The following is a 19,610-nucleotide window of genomic DNA, read 5'->3' as shown; positions in this document are numbered from 1 at the left end:
TCCGGTTTTCCTGGAAATTATAATCCTTCAACATTCAAACCATTCCAACATTCAAAATATTCAGCCTGTACAGGAATTCTGTGCTCCGGTTCAACAATTCTAAAAAAAAAAGAATTCCCGGATTTCCTATAAATTACTTTTTTTTGTGCATTTTCCCCATTCAAAATGAATTGGCCATTTTTAGCCAATCAAAATATCCCACTTTTCCCAAAATTTCCAAATTTCCAGGAAGTTTCCATTGAAATGGGACATTTTTCAACCTATTCAAACCATTCCAACATTAACACATTGCACTCATCCTGGACATTCAAACTAACACTTTCCCAAGATCCAATCCAAATTCCGGTTTTCCTGGAAATTCAAACTCTTCAACATTCAAACCATTCCAACATTCAAAATATTCAGCCTGTTCAGGAATTCCGTGCTCTGGTTCAACAATTCCAAAAAAAATAATTCCCGGATTTCCCATAATTCCTTTTTTTGGTGCATTTTCCCCATTCAAAATGAATTGGCCATTTTTGGCCATTCAAAATATCCCAATTTTCCCAAATTTCCAGGAAGTTCCCATTGAAATGGGACATTTTTCCAATTCCCACATTTTTCAACCTATTCAAACCATTCCAACATTAACACATTCCACTCATCCTGGACATTCAAACTAATACTTTCCCAAGTTCCAAACCAAGTTCAGATTTTCCTGGAAATTTTAACTCTTCAACATTCAAACCTTTCCAACATTCAAAATATTCAGCCTGTTCAGGAATTCTGTGCTCAACAATTCTAAAAAAAAAATTAAAATATCCCGGATTTCCCATTATTCCTTTTTTTTTGGTGCATTTTCCGCATTCAAAATGAATTGGCCATTTTTCAAATTTCCACAATCGCCACATTTTTCAACCCATTCAAACCATTCCACCTTCAAAGAAATTCAAAATACCCTTTTTCCATGTTAAAAAAAAATTCCAGATTTTCCCGAAATTCCCTAATACCATTTACTACTTCAACATTTCTTGCCCGATCTAAACAATTCCAACACTAACTAACCAATTCAGCTAATTTAGGACATTCATGCTCCTAATCATTTTCAAAAAGATCCCGCTTTTCCCCAAATTCCCAAATTTCCAGGAAGTTCCCATTGAAATGAATGGGACATTTTTCCAAGTTGCACAATTCCCACATTTTTCAACCTATTCAAACCATTCCAACATCAACACATTCCACTCATCCTGGACATTCAAACTAATGATTTCCCAAGTTCCAAACCAAATTCCGGTTTTCCTGGAAATTCTAACTCTTCAACATTCAAACCATTCCAACATTCAAACCATTTCAGCGTTTGAACGATTTCAATATTCAAACCATTTCTACATTCAAAATATTCAGCCTGTTCAGGAATTCTGTGCTCCGGTTCAACAATTCTAAAAAAAAATTCCAGGATTCCCATAATTCCTTTTGTTTGTTGGTGCATTTTCCCCATTCAACATGAATTGGCCATTTTTCAAACTTCCACAATTGCCACATTTTTCAAACCATTCCACCTTCAACGCATTCCACCATTCTGGAAATTCAAAATACCCTTTTTCCATTTTATAAAAAATTCCCTAATACTATTTACTACTTCAACATTTCTTGCCCGATTTAAACAATTCCAACACCAACCAATCCCGCTCATTTAGGAAATTCGTGCTCCTAATCATTTTCAAAAATTCATGCTTTTCCCCAAATTTCCAGGAATTTCCCATTGAAATTAGTGGGACATTTTTCCAAGTTGCACAAGTCCCACATTTTTCAACCTATTCAAACCATTCAAACCATTCCAACATTAACACATATCCACTCATCCTGGACATTCAAACTAATACTTTCCCAACTTCCAAACCAAATTCCAGTTTTCCTGGAAATTCTAACTCTTCAACATTCAAACCATTCCGACATTCAAAATATTCAACCTGTTCAGGAATTATGTGCTCCGGTTCAACAATTCTAAAAAGAAATTCCCGGATTTCCCATAATTCCTTTTTTTGTGTGTGTTTTCCCCATTCAAAATGAATTGGCCATTTTCCAAACTTCCACAATTGCCACATTCTTCAACCCATTCAAACCATTCCACCATTCTGGAAATTCAAAATACCCTTTTTCCATTTTATAAAAAAATCCCGAAATTCCCTAATACTATTTACTACCTCAACATTTCTTGTCCGATTTAAACAATTCCAACACCAACCATTTCAGCTCATTTAGGACATTCATGCTCCTAATCATTTTCCAAAAATCCCGCTTTTCCCAAATTTCCAGGAAGTTCCCATTGAAATGGGACATTTTTCCAATTCCCACATTTTTCAACCTATTCAAACCATTCCAACATTAACACATTCCACTCATCCTGGACATTCAAACTAATACTTTCCCAAGTTCCAAACCAAATTCCGGTTTTCCTGGAAATTCTAACTCTTCAACATTCAAACCATTTCAGCGTTTAAATGATTTCAACATTTAAACCATTTCCATGTTCACTATTTTATTTAAGGACTTAACTGCAATAATAAACATATGTTTAATGTACCCTAAGATTTTTTGTTAAAATAAAGCCAATAATGCAATTTTCTTGTGGTCCCCTTTATTTAGAAAAGTAGCGAAAATTATTTTAGTACCGGTACCAAAATATTGGTATTGTTACAACACAATTAAAATCTCGCCTGCTGCTCGCAATGTTGTATTGCTATTGATAACACTGCTGACATACGTTCTGTCTTGCTGTGACCGCCATTAGAAAAAACGGCGTGCTGACACACCTCTCATAGGATCGCACTCATTAAAATTTAGTGAAGCCGGAGGAGTAGGCGGCCAAAGCCAGACTCAGGTGGGGATCAGGTTTGTCCACTCGGGAGAGGGGGGGGGGGGGGGGGGGGGGGGCGATTAATTTTTTAGCAGCGTCCCTCAACAGCTAAGTGCTTCGTGCTGCCGTCATGCCGCCCGTCTTGGCTGCCTCTTTTATACGTTTTGCGGCTAAATCAACAATAATATGAGTCCCAGGGTCGCCTCGCTTCTTCATTTCCTGCTGCTGGTCGACAAGGCCGCGGCGGGACGAGGTGAGCTGTCGTTTGTTATCGTAACGGAGAGGCGCCGCCGCCAGCTTGATGGCTTGGCTCTGTCTTATATTTAAGACCAACGTTGGACAGAGATTGGAGTTAAGAGATGAGTCGGGATACTGCTGAGGTTAAATGTTCTAAATCAAATTCTGTTTTTATGCTGACAAGGAAACAACAAACAAGGATGTGTTTAACGATACTGGTCCCATACAAACAATGCTTGCCTAGTAGGTTTGTTGGCAATTTATTATATTATTTTTTTGTACTTTTATTTTATTTCATGCGTGTTCTTTTTTTTTCTTTTTTTTTTTTTTCAAGACTTAGACAAACTTTATTGATCCACAAGGGAAATTGTTCCCCGCAGTAGCTCAGTTTCAAGGGATGGAAAGGGTAAAGATGGAAAGGATCATGCAGGTATTAAGTAGACAAAAAATGTACCATAGTAGCAATATAAAATATAACATATATGTAATATTTACATATTATGTATACATTAAATAATATACTGATATATTATATTATTGTATTATATTATATTTTTATATAATATATACAATGCATAACAAATTACCATAGAATATAATAGAATAGAAAGTACTTTATTGATCCCTGGGGGAAATTCAGCATCACAGTTCGCTTACAATAGACAATAAACATTTAGGTATTTTTTACATGTGAATAATATAAATACAGTCTATTATACAGCATTATTCACATGTGAATAATATAAATACAGTCTATTATACAGCATTATTCACATGTGAAAAACATAAATACAGTCTATTATTTATGTTGTTCACATGTGAATAATGCTGTATAATATTCACATGTGAAAAACATAAATACAGTCTATTATTTATGTTGTTCACATGTGAATAATGCTGTATAATAGACTGTATTTATGTTATTCACATGTGAATAATGCTGTATAATAGACTGTATTTATATTATTCACATGTGAATAATGCTGTATAATAGACTGTATTTATATTATTCACATGTGACTAATGCTGTATAATAGACTGTATTTATATTATTCACATGTGAATAATGCTGTATAATAGACTGTATTTATGTTATTCACATGTGAATAATGCTGTATGATAGACTGTATTTATGTTATTCACATGTGAATAATGCTGTATAATAGACTGTATTTATATTATTCACATATAAATAATGCTGTATAATAGACTGTATTTATGTTATTCACATGTGAATAATGCTGTATAATAGACTGTATTTATGGTATTCACATGTAAAAAATACCTAAGTGTTTATTGTCTTATTGTTTATATATATATATATATATATATATATATATATATATATATATATATATATATATATATATATATATATTTCTATAGGTCTGTGTGGTTTATCTGTTATACAGTGCTTAATACCGGGGTAGAGCGGAATATACGTTAGGTCAGGAAAAAACACAGAGGCTATTTCATCCCTGCCAGCCTGTTTCGGAAGGTTTCCCTGTTTTTCAAGGGATTATATATATCAGGGGTCCCCAACCTACGGCCCGCGGGCCGGATCCGGCCCCGGAGCAATCCGGCCCACGGGAAGTCCAAAGTTAAAAAAAAATGTTGTTGTTTTTTTTGTTTTGTTTTTTAATCTTTCATTTCTAATCCATTTTCTACCGCTTGTTACTCTCGGTGTCTCCTAGCCGCTCAGGCAAATCATATTGTCTAAAAATTAATTTTCCCATCGATAACGTGACAATGTTAAATGTTGATGAATATCAATGTTAATTGATGTTAAATGACAAAACGGATTAACTCGCTGGAATATAAAGACAATGTATATATGTGTATGTATTAGAGATGCGCGGTTTGCGGGCACAACCGCGGAGTCCGCGGATTATCCGCGGATCGGGCGGATGAAATTAAAAAAAATTAGATTTTATCCGCGGGTCGGGTCGGGTCGGGTCGGGTCGGGCGGTTGAAATAAAAAAAAATTAGATTTTAAATAGATTCAGGCGGGTGGCAGTTAAACCAATTCGGAAATATATATACATAGTTAAATGTTGTTACCCACATACGAAAAACGAGCAGGCACCTGCTGCATATGCCACAACAGAAGAAAAAAAAAAAAGAGATGGACACTTTTACGGAGCGGAGAAGGGACGCCTCGCCGGGGTCCGGGACCGAGGCCCCTTCCCCCGAGAGGGCCCCACCGGGAGCCGTAGCTGAGGCGATCCGCGAGAAGGGCCCGACGCACGTCCAGGCTCACCACCGCGCCCACCGCACCGACACCCCGCCTCGTCCGCCTTCGCCGCGGCCGGCATCACGCGCAGCAGGTAAGCAGCTTACCTGCCCGCCACCCCCGTGGCCGGGGGCGCGTAACAGGGGTCACTCCGCGCGCAGTGCGCTCACGAAAGGGGTGGGGCTCACCCTGGTTGATATAGACAGCAGGACGGTGGCCATGGAAGTCGGAACCCGCTAAGGAGTGTGTAACAACCCACCTGCCGAATCAACTAGCCCTGAAAATGGATGGCGCTGGAGCGTCGGGCCCATACCCGGCCGTCGCCGGCAGCGAGATGCACTTGGAGGTGCGCTCAGCGCGGCTCCCATATGATTGCGCACTGGTGTGCGTCTGGGTCGTGACAGCGTGGCACGCGAATGTCTGTGCTGCATTGGATCAGTCTCCTTTCTTTAACAGGCAAAAGCTTTATAACCTCACTAATGCCTTGCATCGTCTATATTAGATATATAACAACGGGCGGGTGCGGGCGGGTGCGGTTCTGATCAAATGTTACATCGGGTGGATGGCGGATGGTTGACGACTTTCTGATGCGGTTGCGGATGAAATAATTGCCTATCCGCACATCTCTAGTATGTATATATATATATATATATATATATATATATATATATATATATATATATATATATATATATATATAGAGGGGGGGGTTACCCACATATGCGGTCCTCTCCAAGGTTTCTCATAGTCATTCACATCGACGTCCCACTGGGGTGAGTTTTTCCTTGCCCTTATGTGGGTTTTGTACCGAGGATGTTGTTGTGGCTTGTGCAGCCCTTTGAGACACTTGTGATTTATGGATGTATAAATAAACATTGATTGATTGATATATATATATATATATATATATATATATATATATATATATATATATATATATATATATATATATATATATGTACAGCCCTGCCCCCCGCCAAATTTTTTTAACCCAATGCGGCCCCCGAGTCAAAAAATTTATATAAATACATCAATAAAATCCCCTTAAGAGCAGGGAAACCTGCGAAACAGGCTGATAGGGATGAAATAGCCTCTGTGTTTTTTTCCTGACCTGTTTTGGAGATTTCTCTGCTCTTCCGGGGATTTTATTGAAGAATATAAAATCCCCGGAAGAGCAGGAAAACCTGCGAAACAGGCTTGTAGGGATGAAATAGCCGTTGTGTTTTTTCCTGACCTAATGTATATTGCGCTGTACCCCGGTATTAAGCACTGTATGACGTATAAACCACAGAGACCTCGACTATATATATTTATATATATAATACATACATACATATATTCCGAGCGCGATGATGTCATGTTATCGATGGGAAAATGCATTTTTAGACAATATGATTTGCCAGAGCAGCTAGGAGACACCGAGAGTAACAAGCGGTAGAAAATAGATTAGAAAGGACAGATTAAAAAAAAATAATAATAAAACATTTAAATATATATATTTTATTTTATTTTTTTATAATGGGACTTCCCGCAGGCCGGATTTTGGACGCTGGCCCGTGGGCCGTAGTTTGGGGACCCCTGATTTACACAATGTGAAAAACAGCAATTAAAAATAAATCAGTAAATAGTCAAACAGTTCACTCAAATAACAATCTTTTTGTTCGTCTCTGATGATCCTGTATTATATTTATCTGTAAGATCCAGAGCTTAAATGTTACTAGCGCTGTAGTATTGTCTTCTTTTACTGTATTTACATTCCCACACAGCTAAACAAGCTGAAATGGCCACTATCGCCCCCTAGTGTACAAGACGCACACTGCGTCTGGCCAACAATCACATGAGAGATACAGCATTGAAACTAAAACTGTAAAAATACAAGACACTGAATTATTTGTCAAATCAGACTAATTTAGTGCATAGACACGTACTGACGTAAATACATGACATGATGTCAGACAAGGCAGCACAAATGTTCAATGTTTACTTATAAACTAGGATAAAGAACATTTATATCGTGCGGTGTCATTTGTGTCCGTAGAAATGATCACAGTTCAGCCTGCAAGAATTACACTTCCAACTAGAGAAATGTGGTTGCAGTTCATTGTACTGTGGATCATTTTTAGGTTTTACACACATACGCAAATGTACACACACAAGAACCAACTAGGATTGCAGTCCAAGAACTATCAAAATAACTACTAAATAAATCAGAAGTTACTCACAAGTTACTCCAAACTTGAGTAATTTTTTCACGGAATACTTACTTACTGCATACTTGCCAACCTTGAGACCTCCGATTTCGGGGAGTGGGGTGTGGGCGGGGGCGTGGTTGGGGGCGTGGTTAAGATATATATATATATACATATATATATATATAAAAGAAATACTTGACTTTCAGTGAATTCTAGCTATATATATATATATATATATATATATATATATATATATATATATATATATATATATATAAAGAAATACTTGAATTTCAGTGTTCATTTATTTACACATATACACACACATAACACTCATCTACTCATTGTTGAGTTAAGGGTTGAATTGTCCATCCTTGTTCTATTCTCTGTCACTATTTCAGAACACACACATTATACAAATATACATTATAAAATCAATAAGAAAACGGGAGCTCTAATTTGGGAGTCTGAATTAGGATCAGAAGTTCCCATATAAACATTGCGTACTCACGTCGCCTTTTTGTATTGATTACTACAGCTGTGCACTGGATTCATTCACAAATACAAACTACAACTCACAAACACTTTAGAGTTAGGCTCCACCATCAGAATGTGTACTTAAACTTATAAAGATCACATGGATATTATTCAGTGAGTTGATTCACCAAAACTAACCTGTTATACAGGAGGAAAAAGCACACAGGACGTTTCAATTGTTCACAGACTGGTCGCTCTCATCAGAATGACAAGACACTTCCGGTCTGCAGGTGATAGCATTCAATTGGGAAGAAACGCCCTACTGCCCCCTACTGATAAATGTGGAATGACAGCTCCAAAAACGAATTCAAACCACAAAATAAAATAAATAAATCAACACAAAAATGTGACACATTATGGGTGGGTCACATATGCATGTACAGTAGATGGCAGTATTGTCCTGTTTAAAAGTGTCACAACATTGCTGTTTACGGCAATATATATATGTTTACGGCAATATATATATATATATATATATATATATATATATATATATATATATATATATATATATATATAGCTAGAATTCACTGAACGTCAAGTATTTCTTATATATATATATATATATATATATATATATATATATATATATATATATATATATATATATATATATATATATATATATATATATATGAAATACTTGACTTGGTGAATTCTAGCTGTAAATATACTCCTCCCCTTTTAGCCACGCCCCAAATCACGCCCCCGTCCCACCCCGACCACGCCCACACCACCCCACCTCCCGAAATCGGAGGTCTCAAGGTTGGCAAGTATGTTTTATTTAGTGTACACTGTACTGTATCTACGCAGCACGGTGGAAGAAGGGTTAGCACTCTTGCCTCACAATACGAAGGTCCTGAGTCCGATTTCCGGGCTCTGGGTTTTTCTGTGTGGAGTTTGCATGTTCTTCCCGTGACTGCGTGGGTTTTCTCCGGCTTCCTTCCACCTCCAAAGACATGCACCTGGGGATAGGTTGATTGGCAAAACTAAATGGTCCCTAGTGTGTGAATGTGAGTGTGAATGTTGTCTGTCTATCTGTGTTGGCCCTGTGATGAGGTGGCGACTTGTCCAGGGTGTACCCTGCCTTCCACCCGAGTGCAGCGGGGATAGGCTCCTGCACCCCTGCGACCCTGAGAGGGACAAGCGGTAGAAAATGACAGGATGGATGTACTGTATCTAAATGTATTTTTGTAAATGGCACTGCAAAATGAAATATGTAAAATCGCTTGCATAAAAGTGTACTTAATATAATGACAATGGTGTTTTTGTCACTCTTAAGGAGTCAAATGTGGCGGCATCCTCTCTGCACCCTCTGGCAACCTCTCTAGCCCAAACTTCCCAGGCCTCTACCCGTACAACATTGACTGTTCCTGGCTCATCGTGGTTCCGGAAGGTTCCTCTGTGCTGCTCAACTTCCACCACTTTGAGCTGGAATTCCACGCCGGTTGTGCCTACGACCACGTCAAGATCTACAACGGCGTCCCCGGCGACGAGGGCAACCTGCTCGGCACCTTCTGCGGAGACGGCGCCCCTCCTCCGTTCACCTCGTCCTGGAACGTCATGTCGATCATCTTCCACTCGGACCGCCACGTCGTCCACAAGGGCTTCAGCGTTGGCTACAGGAAAGGTGACCGCATACTAGCGTTATCAAAATAAATTGGGTTAAATGAGTCAACAAAGAGGGTCTATATGTCCATAGATATGTGCGGCGGGGTCCTCACCGGCCTATCAGGTGTGATCTCTAGTCCAGGCTACCCTCAGGACTACAGCAACAACGCAGACTGCACTTGGTTCATCCAGGTGTCCAACAGCAGCGTGGTCACCTTGGTCTTCCTAGACTTCCAGATGGAAGACAACAAGGGCTGTAATTTTGACTACGTGGCAATGTTTGACGGCCCCAGCGTCGGCCATCAACACCTTGGCACCTACTGCGGGGCTGACAAACCCCCAACGTCCATCTCCACCTCCAGTCAGCTGATGGTGGTCTTCAAGTCAGACTTCAACATCGCTGGCCGTGGCTTTAAGGCCTACTACTACTCAGGTAACTCCTCCTGGATGTCAAATGATCTATAATATTTCAACTGATATGCAACAAAACTGTTCCCAATAGAAAAACACATCCAGGAACCGAGAGTAAGTGGGTGGGAGGGGTCATTTGCCTCGACCGACTAGATTTAGAGAGAGAAGATAGAGGAAGAGTGAGACAAAATAACATTGCATAGAGTGTTAGCAATTTTGGGGCATAATTGTGTAAGAAATTAAAAGATGGAACTACAGAACTGGTTGGAGGATGAATTGACTGCAAACTGGATGGATGGCTGGATGGATAGGTAAAGCAAAGGGGATGGATGAAAGGAAAGATAGACTGCTGAGTGGCCTTGTGGTTAGAGTGTCCGCCCTGAGACTGGAAGGTCGTGAGTTCAAACCCCGGCCGAGTCATACCAAAGACTATGACAATGGGACCCATTGCCTTCCTGCTTGGCACTCATCATCAAGGGTTCGAATTGGGGGTTAAATCACCAAATGATTCCCAAGCAGGGCCACCACTGCTGCTCACTCCTCCCCTCACCTCCCAGGGGGTGAACATGGGGATGGGTCAAATGCAGAGGATAATTTCACCACACCAAGTGTGTGTGTGACTATCGTTCGGACTTTAACTTTAACTTAACTTTAACTGATACATGATGGTGACGGATGGAGAGATGAGATGGAGATGGGCAAATGAACAGATCTACGGATAAATGGTTGAAAGACAGAAAGAAAATAGATATGGATGTATGGACGGAGAGAAATGGACAAACGGATGGATGAAAGAGTGGGACAGGAAGACAGATGGATGGACGGAAATACAGAGCTGGTTGGAGAATGGATTGACTGAAATATGGATGAATAGGTCTATGATAGAAGATGGATGGCTAAACCAAGCAATGGATGGATGGACGGACAGAAAGTTGACTGACAAATGGATAAAGGGATGAACAGATCTATGGATGCATGGATGGAGAGAAATGGACAATCAGATGGAGGAAATACTCAATGATAGATGACTGGGGTGACAGTTGCATGGATGGAGGGGTAGAGATGGTTGACTGACAGACAAACAAATGGATGGATGGAGAGATGGAAAGGTGGATTAATGGACGGACAGAAGGGCAGAAATGATGGATGGGCAGAAAAATACATGTATGAAAGACCGAAGTTTGTATGATGAAAGGACACACAAAAAGATGAATGGAGTGTTGAAAGAAATATGAATGGATGGATAGACGGATAAGTGGATGGAAAGATAGGAAGACAGATGATGGACAGAATTACAGAGCCGGTTGGAAGATGTGTTTGCTGAAAGAATGGATGGACAGACCAAGCAACAGAGCTGGACTGATGGATGGATGGACAGACAGTTGGGTAAACTGGATGGCAGATGGATGAAGGTATGAACTTATAGCCACATTGATTTACAACTGTATGGATGGAAGGATATAAAGAAATGAACAAACAATGGACGAAAAACTGAACAATGGGTGGATAGACAGACGAATGCATGGATGGAGAGATGAAGGTAGATGACTGACAGACAAGAAAATGGATGGACGGATAGACAGAAAGGTGGATAGATGAACAGACATAATGGACAAATAAATGCATGGACAGAAAGGCACAAAGTTGGATAGACGGACTGACAGATGGATGAACGGATGAACTGATTGACACACTGATTCCCCAATGGATAGATGGAAGACAGAACGAAGGAAAGGCAGATACATATGGATGCATGGACTTAAAGAAATTAACAAACGGATCGATGAAAGACCAAACAAAGGGTGGATGGACAGACGGCTGCATGGATGGAGTAGTAAAGGTGGATGACTGACAGACAAACAAATGGACGGATAGAAAGATAGATTAACATGCAAACGGATGAATGAAAGGCAAAAAAGTTGTACAGACAGACAGACATAGGCATGAATAAACGGAAAAACAGACAATCTTGATGGACGAGTGACAGACAGGCCGACTGACTGACTGACCGATCAATAGATAGCAGAGAAGGTGCCAAATTGAAGACAGGAAGTAGGAAAAAGATGACATCCTGTGTGAGACTTATCACATCCTGTGATGGAATGAAAATAGAACTCTGCTAAAAAAGAACGACGCTGACATTCTGCAGATTGCTGATCAATATCGCGTATTTCACAGCAACTTGCATTGAATTTAAAACCCAGATGAAAGTCCAACTGCTAAATCCAGATGGGATTTCAACCTACAATCCCTGGTTTAAGAGGTTAGTGGCTCCATTAAGCCCCTGGGGCTCCGTTGAGTAACTGCCATTGTAACTTCCACAGAGTTGTTGTTTTTCACTGTTCTGCAGTTTCACCATCGTTATCATATATTAATCACCAGGTGAATGCCAGCAGGTGTTGTCAGCCGTGAGCGGTAATTTCAGCAGCCCTCACTTCCCTGAGATCTACCCCAACAACATCAACTGCCATTGGAGCATCTCGCTGGCGGCCGGTTACCGCATCAAGCTCTTCTTCCCCGTCGTGGACCTGGAGGGCCGCAATACTTTGACGGGTGAATGCGACTACGACTCGTTGGCCGTGTACGACGGGGACCGGCAGATGGATGCGTCGCTGCTGGGGAGCTGGTGCGGCGGGGAGAGGCCGCCGTCTCTCGTCTCCCGGGGCAACAAGATGCTGGTGGTGTTGAGTACGGACAGAGATGAGGCGCACAGAGGCTTCACGGCGTCTTATCTTGGAGGTAAAAATCCCATTTATCTTTGGTATACCAATACCCAGAAATACTACAGGTGTGGTCCTTTTTTTTCATTTCACAATGAATGAAAATGAATAGAAAATTTCCAGGAATTCCACATTTTCTGAATCAATGAAAAATGTTCCCAAGTTTCACACTTCTCAACTAATTCAACCATTCCACCATCAAAGCATTCCACTTATTCATGCATATACTGTACATACACATTACCGGTTTTCTGTAACACTTAGCTCCCACCACCGGTGTGTGAATGGATGAATGTGGAAATAGTGTCAAAGCGCTTTGAGTACATTGGAAGGTAGTAAAATGTATATACAAGTATAACCCATTTATTTATTTATAACAACTCACGATTTGATTCCGATTCTTGGAGTGACGATTCTATTCAGAATCGATTCGTGATTCAAACCGATTCTCTTTTCAAGACAAGTTAAACGTTACAAAAGCTCCTCTTGACTGCTAATGTATGACATCCTAGGGGGTAGAGTGTCCGCCCTGAGATCGGTAGGTTGTGAGTTCGAACCCCGGCCGAGTCATTCCAAAGACTATAAAAATGGGACCCATTAACTCCCTGCTTGGCACTCAGCATCAAGGGTTGGAATTGGGGGTTAAATCACCAAATATGATTCCCCGGCGCGGCCACCGCTGCTGCTCACTGCTCCCCTCAACTCCCAGGGGGTTATCAAGGGTGATAGGATAGGATAGGATAGGATAGGTCATACTTGCCAACCTTGAGACCTCCGATTTCGGGAGGTGGGGGTGGGCGTGGTCGGGGTGGGATGGGGGCGTGGCTAAAAGGGGAGGGGTATATTTACAGCTAGAATTCACCAAGTCAAGTATATCATATATATATATATATATATATATATATATATATATATATATATATATATATATATATATATATATATATATATATATATATATATATATATATATATATAAGAAATACTTGACTTTCAGTGAATTCTAGATATATATATATATATATATATATATATTTATTTTATTATATATATATTTTATTATATATATATATATATATATATAAAATAAATACTTGAATTTCAGTGTTCATTTATTTACACACATATACACACACATAACACTCATCTACTCATTGTTGAGTTAAGGGTTGAATTGTCCATCCTTGTTCTATTCTCTGTCACTATTTTTCTAACCATGCTTAACCCTCTCTGATGATGCATTGCTGTGTGGCACGCACAAAAGTGCTTTCATCAAATGCACTAGATGGCAGTATTGTCCTGTTTAAGAGTGTCACAACATTGCTGTTTACGGCAGACAAACTGCTTTACGGTATACAAAAAAGTGACTGCTGTCGTTGTGTGTTGTTGTCGCGCTGGGAGGACGTTAATGAAACTGCCTAACAATAAACCCACATAAGAAACCAAGAACTCGCCCTCCATCATTCTACAGTTATAACGTCATTGGGCAGGTACGCTTTTTTATATTGTGGAGGACCTGAGTCCGCCTGAATTTCGGGAGATTTTCAGGAGAAAATTTGTCCCGGGAGGTTTTCGGGAGAGGCGCTGAATTTCGGGAGTCTCCCGGAAAATCCGGGAGGGTTGGCAAGTATGGGATAGGTCTTTATTGTCATTGCAACAAGTACAACAAAACTATGTTTTCAGCACAAACCCGTTCAAGATTAGACAAACAAACAGTGTGCAGGGTTACAGAACATGAACGCTGATGGGTCGCCACCAGGCGCCCCGTAAAAGGTAGGAAAAAGGTAAAACGCTGGGGAAGAAGATGAGTAAAAAAATACAATCCAGACTGGGCTCCTAAAGGGGCCTAATCTGGAGTGGGAAAAAACCTCCATGCCATGCACACGTAAACATGTTACATTTAATCACGACAACTCGCAACAGAAGGGGTGGGGGGAGTTGGGACCCTGGAGGTTGACTGCTGCTATGAAGCGCTGCCAGCTGTCCATCACCCCGAAGGGGAATCAAGCAAATGCAGAGAATAATTTTGCCACACCTAGTGTAATATTTTCAATGAAACAATAGAAAATAGGTACTCATATAGTAGTACAGTTGGCACAGTACAGTAAACTGACAGTTAATATTTAAACATTTAACATTTCTAACAATTTTGAACAGAAATAGTTCATGCACATTCAGATAAATTCTTCAAAATTAAAATTTTGGCCGGGGGCCGGGCTGTATATATGCGCACTAATTGACTGAAAGAGCACGCACTTGGCGCGATGATGTCATGTTATCCATGGAAAAATGCATTTTTGGACCATATGATTTGCCTGAGCGGCTAGGAGACTCCGAGAGTAACAAGCGCTTGCCTTGTTGCCTTTCCATTAAGAACAATACATTAGTTTTTAGTATAAGTTTGCTGGTTCCAAGAAATGTAATGCCGAGCGCATATCATTATGTCAAGATAATGGCACTAGCATTTACTTCATTTAAGTATATTTTTCAGTATATTGAGCAAAAAGGTCTCATTTTGTTTTTGCACCAAGAAAAGTGCACTTGTTATTAGTGAGAATATACTTATTTTAAGGTATTTTTGGGTTCATTGAGGTTAGCTAATTTTACTTGTTTTGGAAAGTCTTGACAAGCCGAATTTTCTTGTTCTATTGGCAGATCATTTTGCTTAGTTCAAATAAAATACCCCTCATTTTTGTATTTTTTTCGTGTTTTTGAACACTGACTTTTTGCAGTGTAACTGATGATGTGTCCAGTTAAGTGTGTGTGTGTGTGTGTCCCCCTCCGAAAGTTGTGCCTGTGAACGTGAGCTGCACCAGGTCAGAGTTCACCATCCTGATACCCCAGCAGTCGCTGCCCCAGCTGGACCGAGAGCGCATCTACCTGGGCAACCCCTCCTGCACCGCCCAGCTGACCGCCACCTCCTACAAGATCCTCGCGCAGTTCGTCAACTGCGGCACCGCCAGTCAGGTGACACCCCCGTCGAGACGACGGTCAAATTGCTGGTGACGGAGAATGACCTCGGAGTGCGTCCGCCTTGCAGAAACACCGCAACGTCACCATGCTGGTGAACAAGCTCTACATCGACTTCTCGGACGGAGACGAGCACAACGTGCAGGAGTACAAAGTGCAGTGCGACGCCATGAAGAAGGTGGCGTCTGCCTCTATTGTCTCGGCCGAGGAGCGACGCCTGGAGCAGCGGGCCCTGCACGGCGACGCCGGCGGCGGCGGGGGGCACGCCAGCCGCCCGCACGCCGAGCCCCACGACCTCAGCGACGTTGTCTTCATCAGCATCTGCGTGTTGGCCGTCATTCTCATGGTGATAGCCATCGTCTGGTTGGTGCTCCTTTAACAGGTACACCACGATGTCTACCACCTGACATCCAGCAATTGGTTAAAACACACATCTATAGGCCACACCATTAGGTACACTCACGGCATCCAGTACAAGATCTGTATGCTTTAAAACAATACAGCAGATGCTTGGCTGCAGACAACCATAATGTATCCCACTAGACATCTTCTAATTAGGAACTAAAGTAAGTCCTTAATTTATATAGACAGTGTTTATGTACTCCAATTAATTATTTACAATTGCGTGACTTGGAGTGCATAAGAACTTCAGCAATGTTCTAAAGTGCAGCAGACGCGGACCACTCGTACTTTTTAGCGCGGCTACTGCCATCTGGTGGAGTTCATACAAATCAGGATGTTGCCTACAGCCACAGGTGTTACTAGTTATGTGAATACCTAGAGACTCAGTCAATCAAAGTTTACTTATATAGCCCGAAATCAAGAGTGTCTCAAAGGGCTGCACAAGCCACAACGACATCCTCGGCTCAGATCCCACATCAGGGCAAGGAAAAACTCAACCCAATGGGACGACAATGAGAAACCTTGGAGGGTATCGCAGATGTGGAGACCCCCCCGCCCTGGGCGACCGGTGCAATGGACGTCGAGTGGATCTAGCATAATATTGTGAGAGTCCAGTCCATAGTGGATCTAGCATAATAGTGTGAGTCCAGTCCAGAGTGGATCTAACATAATAGTGTGAGAGTCCAGTCCAAAGTGGATCTAACATAAGAGTGTGAGAGTCCAGTCCAGAGTGGATCTAACATAATAGTGTGAGAGTCCAGTCCAGAGTGGATCTAGCATAATAGTGTGAGTCCAGTCCAGAGTGGATCTAACATAATAGTGTGAGAGTCCAGTCCAGAGTGGATCTAACATAATAGTGTGAGAGTCCAGTCCATAGTGGATCAAACATAATAGTGTGAGAGTTCAGTACAAAGTGGATCTAACATAATAGTGTGAGAGTCCAGTCCATAGTGGATCTAACATAAGAGTGTGAGAGTCCAGTCTTGAATGGATCTAACATAATAGTGTGAGAATCCAGTCCGTAGTGGATCTAACATAATAGTGAGAGTTCAGTCCATAGTGGATCTAACATAATATTGTGAGAGTCCAGTCCATAGTGGATCTAACATAAGAGTGTGAGAGTCCAGTCCAGAGTGGATCTAACATAATAGTGTGAGAGTCCAGTCCATAGTGGATCTAACATAATAGTGTGAGTCCAGTCCATAGTGGATCTAACATAATAGTGTGAGAGTCCAGTCCAAGGTGGATCTAACATAATAGTGTGAGAGTCCAGTCCAGAGTGGATCTAACATAATAGTGTGAGAGTCCAGTCCATAGTGGATCTAACATAATAGTGTGAGAGTCCAGTACAAAGTGGATCTAACATAATAGTGTGAGAGTCCAGTCCATAGTGGATCTAACATAAGAGTGTGAGAGTCCAGTCCAGAATGGATCTAACATAATAGTGTGAGAATCCAGTCCGTAGTGGATCTAACATAATAGTGAGAGTTCAGTCCATAGTGGATCTAACATAATATTGTGAGAGTCCAGTCCATAGTGGATCTAACATAATAGTGTGAGAGTCCAGTCCAGAGTGGATCTAAAATAAGAATGTGAGAGTCCAGTCCAGAGTGGATCTAACATAATAGTGTGAGAGTCTAGTCCAGAGTGGATCTAACCTAATATTGTGAGAGTCCAGTCCATAGTGGATCTAACATAATAGTGAGAGTTTAGTCCAGAGTGGATCTAACATAATAGTGTGAGAGTCCAGTCCATAGTGGATCTAACATAATAGTGTGAGAGTCCAGTCCAGAGTGGATCTAACATAATAGTGTGAGAGTCCAGTCCATAGTGGATCTAACATAATATTGTGAGAGTCCAGTCTATAGTGGATATAACACAGTGGTTCTTAACCAGGGTTCGATCGAACCCTAGGGGTTCGGTGAGTCGGCCTCAGGGGTTCGGCGGAGCCTCCGCCACGGAGGTATAGACACATCCGACTTATCGTGTAAATAAAAACTTCTCCCTATCGGCGTATTATGAATACCCCCGAACAATGTTCCCTCTAATTTTCCATCTGATTTGCATGTTTTTTGATTGATTGATTGAAACTTTTACTAGCAGATTGCAAAGGAAGAGAATACATTATATGAAACAGTACAGTTTACACAGTACAGTACATATTCTGTACAATTGACCACTAAATGGTAACACCCGAATAAGTTTTTCAACTTGTTTAAGTCGGGGTCCATGTTAATAAATTCATGGTAATGTGTGTAAGGCGTGTAATTTGTTGTGAGTTCATGCACTGTGTTGGTTTTGTTCTTTGAACAAGGTGATGTTCATGCACGGTTCATTTTGTAAACCAGTAAAAAAACATACGACTTTTTCTTGAATTAAAAAAAAAAAACATTTTATTTTTCACTAAAGAAGGGTTCGGTGAATGCGCATATGAAACTGGTGGGGTTCGGTACCTCCAACAAGGTTAAGAACCACTGATCTAACATAATAGCGTAAGAGTCCAGTCCATAGTGGATCTAACATAATAGTGTGAGAGTCCAGTCCATAGTGGATCTAACATAATAGTGCGAGAGTCCAGTCCAGAGTGGATCTAACATAATAGTGAGAGTCCAGTCCATAGTGGATCCAACATAATAGTGAGAGTCCAGTCCATAGTGGATCTTAACATAATAGTGTGAGAGTCCAGTCCATAGTGGATCTAGCATAATATTGTGAGAGTCCAGTCCAGAGTGGATCTACATAAGAGTGTGAGAGTCCAGTCCAGAGTGGATCTAACATAATAATGTGAGAGTCCAGTCCATAGTGGATCTAACATAATAGTGCGAGAGTCCAGTCCAGAGTGGATCTAACATAATAGTGCGAGAGTCCAGTCCAGAGTGGATCTAACATAATAGTGTGAGAGTCCAGTCCATAGTGGATCTAGCATAATATTGTGAGAGTCCAGTCCAAAGTGGATCTAACATAATAGTGTGAGAGTCCAGTCCAGAGTGGATCTAACATAATATTGTGAGAGTCCAGTCCAGAGTGGATCTAACATTATAGTGTGAGAGTCCAGTCCATAGTGGATCTAACATAATAGTGAGAGTCCAGTCCAGAGTGGATCTAACATAATAGTGTGAGAGTCCAGTCCATAGTGGATCTAACATAATAGTGTGAGAGTCCAGTCCAGAGTGGATCTAACATAATAGTGTGAGAGTCCAGTCCATAGTGGATCTAACATAATAGTGTGAGAGTCCAGTCCATAGTGGATCTAACATAATAGTGTGAGAGTCCAGTCCATAGTGGATCTAACATAATAGTGTGAGAGTCCAGTCCATAGTGGATCTAACATAATAGTGTGAGAGTCCAGTCCATAGTGGATCTAACATAACAGTGTGAGAGTCCAGTCCAGAGTGGATCTAACATAATAGTGTGAGAGTCCAGTCCATAGTGGATCTAACATAATAGTGTGAGAGTCCAGT

The 19,610-nt window shown here is 40.8% G+C and overlaps 1 protein-coding gene across 1 annotated transcript; it reads left to right on the top strand.

Annotated features, from left to right (window-relative positions):
• Nucleotides 1–3,022: 3,022 nt before the first annotated feature.
• cdcp2 (CUB domain containing protein 2) lies at nucleotides 3,023–16,126 on the top strand. The gene is made up of 6 exons (XM_061979820.1): nucleotides 3,023–3,089; nucleotides 9,318–9,665; nucleotides 9,738–10,079; nucleotides 12,440–12,796; nucleotides 15,566–15,744; nucleotides 15,818–16,126. The coding sequence occupies exons 1-6, from the start codon at nucleotides 3,023–3,025 to the stop codon at nucleotides 16,124–16,126; spliced, it is 1,602 nt and encodes a 533-aa protein (XP_061835804.1).
• Nucleotides 16,127–19,610: the final 3,484 nt, after the last annotated feature.

The sequence above is a fragment of the Nerophis lumbriciformis genome, linkage group LG19 (genome assembly GCF_033978685.3).
Source record: "Nerophis lumbriciformis linkage group LG19, RoL_Nlum_v2.1, whole genome shotgun sequence".
NCBI classification, from domain to species: domain Eukaryota; kingdom Metazoa; phylum Chordata; class Actinopteri; order Syngnathiformes; family Syngnathidae; genus Nerophis; species Nerophis lumbriciformis.
Note: the sequence above shows the minus strand (reverse complement) of the source record. Positions and strands in the feature narration are given on the sequence as shown.

Coding starts and splice junctions, on each gene's coding strand:
- cdcp2 (XM_061979820.1), top strand. CDS start 3,023: ATGAGTCCCAGGGTCGCCTCGCTTCTTCATTTCCTGCTGCTGGTCGAC. Junction 3,090..9,317: donor CAAGGCCGCGGCGGGACGAG/GTGAGCTGTCGT, acceptor GTCACTCTTAAG/GAGTCAAATGTGGCGGCATC. Junction 10,080..12,439: donor TAAGGCCTACTACTACTCAG/GTAACTCCTCCT, acceptor ATTAATCACCAG/GTGAATGCCAGCAGGTGTTG.